This window comes from Hippichthys cyanospilos, chromosome 16 (genome assembly GCF_059441005.1).
Source record: "Hippichthys cyanospilos isolate Australia breed blue-spotted pipefish chromosome 16, RoL_Hcya_1.0, whole genome shotgun sequence".
NCBI lineage: Eukaryota > Metazoa > Chordata > Actinopteri > Syngnathiformes > Syngnathidae > Hippichthys > Hippichthys cyanospilos.
In genome coordinates, this window is record NC_142384.1 from 13,062,999 (window position 1) to 13,077,497 (window position 14,499).

A 14,499-nucleotide genomic window follows, 5' to 3' on the forward strand; every position below is an offset into this window, starting at 1 on the left:
TAATAATAATAATAACCTCTCCGAATTATTTAATTTTCGTGACTTGTTCAGTCATGTTCATTATGTTGTCTTGAAATAAAGAGGTACTTATGAAAACAGTAGCAAGGAAACTAGCTAATCAAGTCACAATGCCTTCTCAACCACTGTTGGCAATTTTCCCAACATAATATCTGATGAAGTCACTTGAGAAATCCCATTGACCTTTCTCTTTTCACAGCATCATTAAATCCAAACTTTACCTGTCCACTGACTTGTACCTGCAAAAATAATACCCAGCCCTTAAAACTATGCTTCCCTGCAAAAATAATATGATCCCTTAAAACGGCCCAAAAAAAAACATAACCTCACCTTAGAAAATAACAATCAAACCTCTGATCATCCTAAAAGCAGAGCTAAAGTGATATCTTAGCGTCTTTCTTTCAATCAGCCGAGTAAAGTGGGGAATATACACATTGTATCGTGGCTTGAATGTATCACCCTGGTAATAGACTGCGAAAACCAATCACATCCACTTGTTAGCATTATTGTGTTTTCAAATAGCTTTCAACCTCTGGAATCATTGTTTGGATAACCATTTACAGATATGGCTACATAAAACAAAATTCATATTTGACTAATTGTCACCGATCACATACACTCCAAGTAAAAAACAAAATTTTGCTGACCTTAATTTACAAGATAATGCATTTTCCTGGGGTACTAAAACTTCTATCTTGCATTTCCTGGTTAAAGTCTATCAGAGTGAGTCACTTTGTGATGTGCACATTAGTTACTTGAATACGAAGGCATCCAGAAAGCTTTGCTTCAATATGCGCCTCTTTCAAATGTTTATTTTAAAAGCAAAATAACAGAGACATCTCTTCGTATTTACTGCACAATATGCACAGTACGCATTTCTGTTCATGAAACCATGACTCTGAAATGCAGCGCAAACATTGACTTCCCAGCCATGCTTGGCCATTTGAATTAAGACATTTTCTAGCAGTATGTTTACCACAGAAGCAGCTCAAGTTTGGCCTACAACATAAATGCAAAGCACCCAGCTGCGACTGCATTCACAAATAATAATCACAACCAGGTATTGAAAAACTCTTAGCAAAACGTTACCCGTTTGAGCAGGTCTGCGACGGACGGGTGGGACCATATTTAGTTTAAATGTTCATTTCTAAATCTTTGGTGACTGATAAAATAAAATAGTACCATTCCTCCGGATGGTCAAAAAAAAAAAAAAAGTTTACAGCTTGCACTTTGGGAGAAGTCTCAAGTACAGCAGAAGGTATGGTCTCAAGTGCATCCGCTAAAGTCTGCTACAGGAAATAAATGACTGAGCTACTTTTGTTGTAACTCAATCTTTTCATCTCCCACAGCAACACAACATATTTAAAGGAAAACAGAAAAACTCCGGTTGTGAGATTTTTAGGTGACATTAAAAAGAGACAATCAGATCGATTAATTATAGCTCTTAATGAATTAAAGACTCAATTTAAGAACACTCGTCAGATTCAAGTTTTTTTTACACGACGATTTTGTTCTTTACCTTTTATTAAATGACAGTTACGAAGAATTGTGTCCATGTGTTTTGTTTTTTTTTTTTATATAAAAAGCAATGCGTTTAAGTGTCATGTTGACGTGTTTGAACAGGAAAGGACACTTTCACGATTCACCAGCCTCAACTGTCATACCAGGACATGTTCTTTCATGTTTAATCTGACGCATCACACAGCACCTGCAGTTTTGTTGTAGTCTGAGTGCGCGTGGATCTAACAACTATAGAAGGCTTCAACGGGATAGCAAAAATAACCTTCACATTGTGTTAAAAAAAAAAACAACATGGTGAGTAAAGACCCTCAAAGCGCATGTCTAAACCTTGGAGGTTTTTTTCCTACTTCTAATGTGACAAATGCTATAATTACACAGATTAGAAGAAACATTTTTTCCTTTGGTGTGAGCACGCATGTTTTTAACTGGTTTTCCATCATGTGGCTCACTATGGCGGTTGCCACTACAGGTGAGTGTTTTTCCTTCATCAAATGTATGTTAGCGTATAGTGCATTTGTAAAATGCACTCGCAAGTGGATAGTAAAAGAAAATAGAAACAAATCAGATGGCAGGGAGAAATGGGGTGGTGTATGAAACTGCTTCTTTTCTGGCGTGTTTCAGTCTGCATGACTTATTTTTTCCTTTAGGGATGTCATGTGTGGGGAAAATTGCAGTTCAAAAAAGGGGGCATAAAGTGTCATTGTGCGGTTCTGTGCAATGTAGGTGCAACACTAGTAAAGAAAAGTGTTAAATATAAATGAAAGTCTTTTGCTTCTATACTAGAATCTGATTAGCTTTCAATTTGAATCTTGTATTAAATCAACTGAGCTGCAGGTGGCAGTAGTAGGATATGCATGCATGCTTGGTGGCAATAACGCTACACAACAGGATTAGCTCGCCCCTTTTACGCTGACATCTCTTCTTGCATGCCTGCAATTTGTGTGATTTGTTTTGGCGTGCGTGTTGTTTGCCACAGATAATATACAGTATAAAAGCAGAGTGTCATTGCAATTTCCCTGCAAGGGGTCAGGACAAAATTTATTGGACTGTACCTGAATTTAAGTTTCTCTATCACGCTCCCTGAGGGCAGATGTGTCCGTAAAGACGACCCCCGACATGGTGGCCCGCTGCGGGGAGAATATAACGCTGACATGCGACGCCACCTCCGCCAAGTTGTTGGATGTTAAAACATTTTCCTGGATTGGTCAAAACAAAACGTTATGTGATACAAAGGACTCTAGAGTTTCATGTCAGAAAGAAATGGATGGCTCACACCATAAACTCTCTGTCACACTCTTCAACATAATGCCCATCCACCAAGGGAAGTACCTCTGCAAATTTCGTTCACACCTGGGAGTAAATTACAGCACCACTTTTATCACCGTACAAGGTGAGCTTGCTAGTTTTTATTATTTATATTTGGATAAGGTGCAGTTTTTGTTCTTCTAATGGTTCTTTTTGTCTCTCCAGACTGCCTAGGAAATCAAAACCTCATCATTAATGATTCTATGGCAGAGTGTTGGTTCCAAGGAGTTTACAGCTGGGGTGAAATTCACTGGTTCGAGGGAGAGAAGGTCTTAAATGCCTCAATAAGCTCAAAGGAAGATGTTGACCAATATGGGCGCTACAATATTACAAGCGCAATAAAAGTGCAGAGCGGAAACCAAACTTACAAGTGTTCATTATGGATAGACGTTCTGAGGAAATATGTCTCATCTCAAGAAGTAGTCATGGTTGAAGATTTAAAAAATTCATCCTGGAGCAAATGCAAACGTCTATGGATTTGTATGGTGTTACATGTCGTATTGGTGACATTTTTCATATAATGATACAGTAGAACTCCTCTACAACAAAATCCTGTTTGCAGCCAAAACATTTTCACTACGGGATGTTTCACTACAGAAAAAAAAAATCGCCATAAACAGCTTTAGGTTATATTGCAAACAACTCCTGGCGAGGAGTGTATTAAAAAAAAAAAAGCGCGGAAGGATTTGATCATTTGTTTGTATGCTGTAGACTCCATTTACTGCCACCTATAGTATGGGAGAATGTCGTCTGACTGCTGGGGTAAGCCGCAACGAGTATAAAGTGCTACATAACGCGTGCCGGTGAGTCAATCATAAACCGAGCCAGACTTTTGCTGCAGGCTTGTTTTCACTATAGTGAATTTTAGTGCATGGCAAATGCATTATGCAACAGGGGGATTTTTCATTGTAGGGGGATGTAAGGAAGAGGGAAAAACCTCGATGCATGGAGATTTTTCAAAGTGGGGGTTATTTTTGCAAATGCAGGTTTCATTGTCAAGGAGTTTTAATGTATAGGTAAGATTAAATTCACCAATCATTGCATTATGGTTCTATTTTTCTGAATGTATCTTATTATGTTCTGTTGTTTATCGAGGGGGTTACATCCCTGAAAATACCTGTTGTAACTGGAATGTGAAGTTGAGTTTTTTTTTTTTTTTGCTTTTATGCCACTTTTTTTTTTTTAGCTTGTTTCTTTTGTAAAAATAAATAAAATCAAACTTTTTTGTCTGGTCTGGCTCAGAAGAAGAAAAAATATCACAAAAACAGTGTGGTACCTGTGAAACCTTCAAGAGATATGGTCATAAATGAAAAGCAATGTAATAAAGTTTGATTGTTTCTTTTGTTTTGTTTTTTTGGGGGGGTTGCTTTTTTGACTGGTCTGACTTGGAAAAAAAAAAAAAGTTGTGATCATGAATGAAAATCTGCAATAGAATGAAGCCGCAATAACCGATCCGCAATGTAACAAGGTAACACTGTATGGAACAGGCTCTTTTCAAACTGATGTCTCCATTTAACTCTTTTGCAGTACAATTTTGACCATTTTAGTTCATTTTCTTTCACACCATTCTCGCAAGGGATGGCACACTCCCAGTCATGAACTTTGACTTTTGAAATTTCAGCTCCCACTGCATTTTGAAAGGTACAATTTCATCAACTGCCTGCATTCGCCCAGGGACACGCCATTAAGCAGAAAGTTTGAGCCAATCAAATCGTACTGACCCGTAGTGCTGGGCAACCAACAAATCCTCCTGAGACAACAGGACATGACACTAAGAGCAAATCACACTCAACAAAATGGACTGTCCAAACTGGACGCAAAAATCGCAATTGACTAGACAAGCCTTTGATTCAGCCATGATGAGCTGATGTTTCCAAGGCACTGTTGCCATGGTGAACTTCAAAAAAAGTACTAGATTTGCTGGCTTCAGTTGTTTTGGGTATTTTTCTTGCTGTACACAAGAAAGACTATTGAAGAACAATAAGGAGATGGGTTTGACTTTCAAAAGCACTTCAGCACTCGTGATGGACCGATTTGAATCTCATCAAGCAAAAAGATTCAATTTGATGTATGTCTGGGTGAATGATGGGCAGCAGTTGAATTTGAAGTGGTACATCTCAAACTGAAATTGATCCTTCAAACAACAATGATGATCTGGCTTCAAAAACCACACACTTTAAATGGGATTCATCAGAATGGGGATTCTGACACTTAATGACTATGTGAACACAGTTGCTATCATTTATTGCGCCTGTACAACAAATATTAAACATTATGTGAAAAAAGCATGATTTGCCATGCAAAATAAAAACAGCAACATTCCCATCCAGTGTAGATGATTACTGTCAAGTTACAGCAATATTTGTTGATTTTTGTATATTTTGATTCATATAATGAATCTAAAAACAATGCCAAATTAATCACTATTATTTGTATTTTTGAACAACTATTTCATACGGCATCTGTAGCAGATATTCTTGGAATTAGAGTAAAATCATTATTTTTTTTATTTATTTATTTATTTTTTTTACAAAAAAATATGCTTCAAAGACTGCTGGTCTTTTTATATATATTTTTTTCCTGCAAACAAAAACTGATGAACAAAACCACCAACTCTGACCCACCATTACGGGTTTATTTTATAGTCTTTTCATAGAAACAAGTCTCAAACCTCTCACTAATAGTTTTACAGCAGACAGAGAGCGAGAGAGAGAGCGAGAGAGAGAGAGAGAGATAGATAGATAGATAGATAGATAGATAGATAGATAGATAGATAGATAGATAGATAGATAGATAGATAGATAGATAGATAGATAGATAGATAGATAGATAGATAGATAGATAGATAGATAGATAGATAGAATCCAAATATGTGATTATGATAGAATCTAAACATATAATTATGATTTGTGCCAAATCAGTGGGTAGTAAAATAAAAGCTTGAGAAAGTCAGTGTTGTTATAGAGGAGAAAAACTAATGAAATCCATCCAACTCTGATGGGAATAGAACCTCAGACATCATGATGGTAAGTAACTAACAAGATCCAAAAATCATCATACTTAACGGTGCTCTTCTTCTCATTAACATTTTCTGTGACGCCTACTCAAATATCTTCAAGGTTGGTGAAAGCCAGAGGTTATTTTACAATCCTCAAACAGTTTCACTTTGAGGAGCCTCCACATTTCCTCAAATCCATCGAGGCGAATACTGTACAAACAAACACAGTGATTTTAAGAGTTTGTACAGGGAATTAATATTTACTATTACACAGACTGTTGCATAGTCTAAACTGCAAATGAAGAAGTAGATGTGAACCCATGAAGAGACTCAGTGTTTATAATCCTCATCTTATTTCTTCCAACACATTGCGACTTGCTTTTTTTCCATTTAAGATCCACCATTCTACACAATCTAGCTATTGGGTGGTTAAAAAGTGAATTAATCTCCAGCTAGTCTTACAAATGTACAAATGAAGCAAAATAACACACAGCGGTACACACAAACAATGACAACAACAATAATTGAGTTTTACGATATATTTAAACCGGCATTTCGGTTGATCGTTTGCGTGAATGTGATAAGGAGGTTATTTGAATGTGACAGCATCAGAAGTCGGACGCTCTCTTCTCCAATCTTTTGCTCGCAGGCTTATTTTATGCTAATTGTATGCTGACTGAGTTTGCGTTCACATGAAACACAAGTGAAAGGTTACACAGCCCTACCACTGGCAATCACGCTCTCTGATAAACACTAAAAAATAAGCATAAAACATTACTATAATTGTGGGGATTAGCTAATTGAACAGAGCACTATTTGATATGCCATTACACTGGAAAATCATTTAACAATCTACGCCTAACTATCAGATAGAATGAAGATTTAGGCAACTTAAAATGTGCTTAGTGTAAAAGAGGAAATATTATTTGATTACAAATTAAATTAGCTTAAACATTGCAGGCTATTGTCTGCATATTTCCAGTTACGGTGGTGAGAGTAATATAAAAGTAATGCAATGGTAGTCTAATGCATTACATTTCAAATGCAGTAATATTGTAATGCAATGAATTACTTTGAAATGACAGTAATAAGTTATAAATAATGCGTTATAATTTTGAAGTAACGTGCCCAACGCTGTTGAACTCACAGGTGACATTATTCCTAAACCCAAGATAGAAAACCGAAGCACTGTGAACCTGACTTAACCGGGTCATAAATGCTCAAAATGATCCCTTGAACATGCATCTACATAAGTATGGAACAATATGAATACGGGTTCAACCTATTTAACCCTAAAAATGGTTCCTCAAGTAAGTACAGCAGGAACAAGTAATTTGAGGAGATGCAAACATAGCGCCGGCACTACTGCACCTCTTATTATTAGGACTGGATGTTCCCTCACAGAAAGCCTGCAAGAGAAGAGCTCTGAATACAATTCTGTAAGTAACAAGCATGTGTGAGTACACAAAAGCGCAGAGTGAAAGGCTGGATTAGAGAGAGAGGGAAAGCAGAACATATCAGTGTGCCTGCACTTCTAGAATTTGTCAGGACTTCATGTTGACAACCGGATCACCTCATTTAATACTTATGAGGTATGATTATCATACCTCATAAGTATTAAATGAGATGAGGACTTTGGACTAAATTGACTTTTTGAAATTCACTTTTTAATGCTGAAAATGAATAAACGTTTGGCATGAGTTTAGCATTTTCTTTGACTTTTTCTGTGTTTTTTTGCCGGCCTTATTGTAAAAGATGGACCCAACAAAAGATTAATGTGCATTCCTCTAATTGGGTAGTATGGTTGAGTAATCCTGTTGTGAGTAAATCCAAAGAGGATAAATAGCGTAACTTTATTTTGACTTACTTTTAGAGCGCACGCAAACAAAAGGTGTCTCGCCAGACTTCATTATACCCTCCACTGAAGAGTAGAGTCATTAATTGCCAACTTTACTGCACTGTAAACATGAAATAATCCTAAAATGTTTCTGTATGCTTTCTAAATCAGGTTTCTCACCTGCGATGATCATATTTTATGTATGTAAGAAAGGAAACTACGGTAAAACGTGGAGGATTTTCAATGAAAAGCATGAAATGATTGTGAAATATTTGCAAAAATACCCAAATGAGTGAATTAATAGTGAGAGACAGGGACAAAGAAACAGAGATAGTAGAATTAAAGTCCGTGTTTTCTCTGTTTTCTTTAAGCACAAAAAACATCCATTTTAGAAATGCTCGGTTCGACCAAAGAACCATGCACAAAAGATGGTCCAAATAGCAGCATCTTGAGAGGGTTTTTATCTTAAAGAGAGAGAATGTTTGGAGTACGCATTGTTCCTCCATCATCAAGTCCACAAATGCACAACCTCAGCGCTAGAGAGGCTGAATAATGCCAAGCTCATCACTCAAATAGCGCGTAATCAAACTACCATATGGAATGCGATGTCACAAAGCTTCTTCCATGAAATGACATAACGCCGTTTATAAAACAACACGAGTTTGAGGACCAATGAACCAGAAAATTAGGTACACATGCGCAGTACATCATTGTGACACTATTTAAAGAAGGTGCCAATAATAAATAATAATAATTTCAGATATTGATTTATCCCATTTAATATGCAATACCAATCGGGAGTGCATTTCATGCTGTTGGAAAGTCAAGTCAAAAGTGTTCTGTAAAATATGTACCCCTACTTCTCTAAACAGTATTTTAAGTAATATTAGGAACAAGAGATGGATATATATGAGAAGTTTGAAGTTGTAAAATGGATTTTGTTACAATTCGCTCTATAAACTTAGATAAACTCCTTTATATAATAAAAATAATAATATAGAGAACTATAGAGAACTTCCTTTTTTTTGCATCAGTAATAATACTTCATAAGACACTATTATTCAAGGCATACAGTGGAAACCTTCTCTACCCCAAAAGAAGTACAATAGCTAGGACCAGCAAAATAATATAAGTTGCCCAGGACATATTTTAGCCCATTCACTGCCATTGACGGATCTATACATCAAAAATAAATTTTAAACAGACATGGCAGTAAATTAGTTAATAACAGATTTTTGAAACATTCTTTAGCCTGCAACTTCTACTGTACTATCCATCCAGTTGCTGTCGACTGAAAATGACATCACAGTTGTCCCACCTAGTCAGGGCTCAACTTGTAAAAGTCACATGACCAAACTCAGAAAACTCATTTTATTGTTAGTTCATTTTCCCACACACACAATATTAATCAGAAGGCCTTGTTTAGAGAATTGGGTGTGCATAGAACATATTGTAAATGTTTTTTTTTAAGACATCCTCTTCATCCAAACAACAAAACCAGCAGAAGAACCTAAGAACGTGGACATCAAATTCAATGATGAAAACTAGATATGCTGTAAAGCTCTCTCCACAGACTGCCAGACAGCTAGTGTAAGATTAATAAATGGGGCAGTATGATAGCGTGGCGTATTTCTTACAGGCATAACTGACCTTGTCATCATCGAAGGCAATCTCAGATTAGCGAGATATCAGATTGAGTTTCTGAATCTGCAGAATCGGGGACCTAACTCCATTCTGCAAATCCTCACCCAGAGAAGCAAGATCATGATTTGTTAGAGGAGATGATCGACTGCTAGAGTAACCAACACAACCATCATTGTTGACCTTTTAACAAGTCGTTATGGCCGCGTATGAATCTTCCGCGCGCTTCTGAGCCCCCCGCCAGAATAACGTGAGTAAAGCGCACAAATGGCAAAGATGTGTTGTTTTTCCCGTCACTGTGGGAGAGCGCAATCATACAATTTTCCAAGCAATTCAAAACATGATTGAAAACCAACAGGAGGGATTTATAATTCTACCGTGTCGGTTTGAATGCAGTGGGGAACCTGAGCTTTATAGATTCGGAGCAGTTTAATTGCTAGCAGAGCCCGGAGTGTGCCAAGTTAAAGGTCAGAATATCCAAAGCTAAAATTGCATAGCCTTTTGTAAAGAAATTATCAATCACATCAAAGGATAACAACATGACTGAAAAAACCTTTACTCACAAACGGCAGCACCAGCACACCCTAACTGTAAAAGCGCAGTAAATTTACCACAGAGGGTATAAGATTGACAGCTTTGCAATGCAGAAAAATATACAAGACAAAATAAACAGAATGAAATGAGCATAATGGAAAAGGTTCTCTGGTCACAGAAACTCAGAGCATAATACACAAAAACGTTTGCTTAGGAGTTTCATATTTTAATTTGCTTCATTATACAAAATTCGCCACCTGGTGAGAAATTAGTGACATGTCCATATGTGCTCAAGTACGAGGTCCAATTTTCCCCCCAACACAGGTGGTTTCTCACTGGTTGCATAGCAACAACTGACAAATATTTTTTTCACCTGAGGCACATTATTGAATTTAAAGTGAAAATTTCACCCTATAATTTGGCATTTACTAATTCAGATATCTTGATCAGCCTCAAGGAGTATATACCCTATGCACTTGCACAAATGGAAATAAAAGTAATAATTTGCAGGTTCAATTGACCGAGACTAAAGGTTATGTTAGGTTATGTAAATGCGAGTTGCAGCTGGATGCAAATTAAGAGTGCATATTGCCATGGAAAAATCTTCTAAATAAAAATCTTCTAAATATTTTGGGCTATGTTAACAAAACTGTAAAATGTGCATGGTCATATGCTCCAAAAATGCATTCCAAAGCGATAAACATGAAGTCTTGCAATACATGACTTATAATTAGAAAATCAATGATTAAACGACAACTAATCAATCATCAAAGTAATCAATAACAAGCAGTAATTCATTCTGAGATTAACGTATTTTAAAATTGTCCAAATCATCAAATCTTCGGCCCCTCACCAGTAAATATTCACCTTTTATCGCAGACCTTGTCCCTAAGCAGACATATTATCTTTTGTGTTGAATCACGATAACATGTTTGCTTTTATTACGTTTTTAGAAAAAAAAAGACAATTAGAGGCCAAGAATGAGTAAAAAGCATAACTTCAAAAATATTCAAAACATTATGGCCTTTTGGAGGAAAGGTCAAATTCCCACGTCCTCGTGGACGATCGAGAACAAACGAATCACACAGAATCACAGCCCTGTAAATTTGACTGTGTTACAAGACGGATGGATGAATATTCCATCTACAGAATGTCTTCGCCTGTCTCATATGACAAGCGGTCTCATGATTGGTTGTGAGACTGAGGAGGCAGGCATGTGTGTGAACATAAACCCAGCGCGCCGCTTCATGCACTCCACTCGTGTTACTGTACATCACCCTCCCGTATTTGATAGATAAAACCATTTGACGCAACAGGCCAGAGAGATCAGTGGGCTTCTTTTACCGAGAGTTTAACAACTCAGCCAGCATGTCTCTTGAAGAAAAAGAGAGGACCAATGTGCGACTAGTGTTTTTGGGAGCAGCGGGTGTGGGGAAGACAGCCCTCATCCAGCGCTTCTTAAAGGACACTTTTGAGCCCAGGCACCGCCGCACTGTGGAGGAGCTCCACAGGAAGGAGTATGAGGTCGGCGGTGTCAAAGTCAACATCAACATCATAGACACCAGTGGCAGCTACTCTTTCCCAGCCATGAGAAGGCTCTCCATCCAGAACAGCAATGCCTTTGCGCTGGTCTACGCAGTGAATGACCCGGCATCCCTGGAGGCGGTTAAGCGTCTGCGGGAGGAGATTCTGGAGGTCAAGGAGGACAAGTATACACCTATTGTGGTGATAGGAAACAAGATTGACTGTCAGCACGAACGTCAAGTGTCAAGTGAGGACGTTATCTCGACAGTGGAGCTGGACTGGAACAACAGCTTTGTGGAAGCATCTGCCAAAGATAACATTAATGTGCTACAGGTGTTCCGGGAGCTTTTACAGCGGGCTAATCTGCCGAGCTGGCTTAGCCCGACACATTGCCACAGGCGAGAAACCTTTCCCAAGGAGAACAACACCCAGCCGATGAATAAGGCCAACAGCTGCATCCTATCCTAATGAAGTGTCGTGTGAAAATTTGTAGTTTGGGTAGCACACTGAAAGGATGTATTGCATTGCGATTGAACACAAATCCTTAATTGTAAGATTCACTTCCACAATGAGATTTTTTTTTAATATGGACCAATTAATTTGTTTTTTCTTCTTGTCTTCTATATACCTTCTGAAAAGCCTTCTATGGATGTGTGTTGAGAGCTAGAACTTGCGGCAAAATGCTTATTGTATTTGGTTTGTCCAATGGTTTTGTGATGTCTGTATCAAATACATGAATAAATAAAATAAAACCACCAGTGAAAAACCTTGAAAATGAATCTTTAGGATGGAGGAAAAAGATGAGATGACATGCCATATCACATACGTAGCTCTGTTGCCATAAACATAAGTACACAGATCTGGCATTTAAAAAAAAAAAAAGAAAAAAAAAGTAAACTCGTCAAATCACGAAAAATCACGTTCGTTTATTGCTGTATATACATTCTTTTCAAATTAAAACACAGCAAACCTTCTAGCTACTGAAAAAGTAGAAAGAGTCCGTTATTTTTTATTTGTAGTTCTTTAACTTTCCTTGTTTGAAAGTGAAGAATTACACAATGGAAGAACTCAAGCAAAAAAGCTTGTTTGGCTGATATTGCCCTCTCATGGTCAACATTGGTCATGCAGCACGGTCTGAGAAATGGGTCACGGCTCCACTTTCTTTTACTTCCATATTTAAAAACAGAGAGCGAAAGAAGAATTCAACAAATATAGCTTTACTTTTAATAAGCTAGATTATTATAGTTATTATTGTTATTATTTTGCCGATTTGGCTAGCGTTGTATTAATCTGGGATTTTGTAACAACACAAAATTAGCTACGAAAAATATTAATGTAAAAAAATAAAAAATAAACTAATTTATTTTTAAATGTATCAAGACAGAAATAATTGAATAACAAGTGCATGCGTCTGTATTTTGTGCATTATTGTCAATGATTGTATTAACTTTCATGGGACATGATGGAAAATGTCCTAAAGTTTTTGTATGGGCTATACATTATAATTGTCAAACTGCTGTAGGTATACGCTCAACGTTCTGTGATATTGAACAATATTCTCTGAATGTAACAATTTTTATATAACCAAACCACAGCAGGGCTTTTTAGAAAATAACATCGCAACGTGTCGCATATCCAAGGTGCAAATTAGTCCCAACAGATGGCAGCAGACTCTGCTAAGATCACATTGACGCTGCTGAGAAGTAAAATGCCTTCAATCACAATTCCTACGTCATTACGTTCCCTACCTGAAGGTGCATCGGCACAAAAAAAGACTCACATCTAATTCATCAATTAGTTCATGAATTATTTTCTCTATTAGCTGACTTGGTTTGCACCATATAATTAAACTCTTGTACAATGTTTTGACCATTTTGGGTCATGTTCTTCCATGTCATTCTCATTGCGCCAAGGGATGGCACACTACTTGTCGATGTAATAACCAAGTGGTCATACATTGATGAACTTCGACAGCTTATCACCAACCGGGTGAAATTTCAGCTCCCTAGTGTCTTCTTGTAGTGCTTTGAAGTGAAATGCCTTTGATGTAAAGATCAATGGATTTGAAAATTCCACTCAAGGGTAGTTCTTCAATAAAATCTTAACACCTGCGAAATCTTTTAATCCTTTAGTGTCCCTTTTGACACCTTATTGTTCTCGCGTGTCAGTTGATAACACTTAAGAAAATATTCTAAAATATTTGTAGTTATATGCTAACATGATGCAGCTGTTTTAGCGCCCTGGGAACAAATTTCAGCTAGGAAACAATCACAAAACATGTCACACAAATGCTAGGAGGTTCCGCAATTCGCACTGGTTTGCAATGGGCCCAATACAAACATCACTCACTCATTTCAGCCACCATTTTGGCACGGTTGTCTCGTCTCAATGTGAAGCAAAACTAGGTTGGTGTGAATCTTCACAAGAGAGTTGAGACCTTGCAACAAGTCAAAATTTTAAAGACGTCAGCTTTCACAGGAAGCAGTGTCTGCCATGCTCTTGAGAGGTTCTAATGGTACACTTTGCCACCTTCACACATTGTTGTCGTGTCGTCGCCACCTCAGGACTGGAGGAACAAGGAAGTAAGTCTGTGTCATTTGCAGCACTGCGTTCTATGAGATAAATTTAAAAATAGATAAATTTGGAGCTTCATTTGTCCTAATTGGGTACTGTTTTTACTGTATTTTTTAGACCTTTCCATCAAACCAGGTATTCATTGGTGAGAAATTATCAAAATGGTTCCTAATTTGCCGTCTGGTGTGATCACATGACTCATATAGGACAAACTTGAAAACTGTAATGTCAAGTTATTGGTTAGCTTGTTTGCCTCACTGGAAAAAATGTTTCCTAATTTGCGGTCTGGTGTGATCACGTGACTCATATAGGGCAAACTTGAAAACTGTAATGTTCGGCAAATGGTTAGCTTGTTTGCCTCGCTGTCAAGAGTTTGCATGTTTGAATCTCAGCAAAGATTGCCCATAGGTGTGAAATTGAGGTAAAAAATAGGTGTTCACCTTTGTGTCTGTGTAGATTCTCCATCATCCAAGTCACGGTAATCCTCTTAGGTTGAATTGAAGTGGACTTTTATTGAACGGACATCCTCAAAAAACAAGAAAAGCTC

The 14,499-nt window shown here is 37.4% G+C and overlaps 1 protein-coding gene and 1 pseudogene across 1 annotated transcript; both read left to right on the forward strand.

The window, feature by feature from the left end:
* Window positions 1-1,645: 1,645 nt before the first annotated feature.
* LOC148410696 (uncharacterized) lies at window positions 1,646-4,188 on the forward strand. The gene is made up of 4 exons (XM_088437458.1): window positions 1,646-1,833; window positions 1,918-2,008; window positions 2,630-2,929; window positions 3,010-4,188. The coding sequence occupies exons 1-4, from the start codon at window positions 1,831-1,833 to the stop codon at window positions 3,363-3,365; spliced, it is 750 nt and encodes a 249-aa protein (XP_088293584.1). The 5' UTR covers window positions 1,646-1,830; the 3' UTR covers window positions 3,366-4,188.
* A 6,939-nt stretch (window positions 4,189-11,127) lies between these two features.
* On the forward strand, window positions 11,128-12,034 carry LOC148410697 (ras-related protein Rap-1b pseudogene; annotated as a pseudogene).
* Window positions 12,035-14,499: the final 2,465 nt, after the last annotated feature.

What these genes read in the sequence shown, in the direction of transcription:
- LOC148410696 (XM_088437458.1), top strand. An exon ending in TATGGCGGTTGCCACTACAG is followed by an intron (nt 2,009 to 2,629) that starts GTGAGTGTTTTT and finishes CCCTGAGGGCAG; the next exon opens with ATGTGTCCGTAAAGACGACC. An exon ending in CACTTTTATCACCGTACAAG is followed by an intron (nt 2,930 to 3,009) that starts GTGAGCTTGCTA and finishes TTGTCTCTCCAG; the next exon opens with ACTGCCTAGGAAATCAAAAC.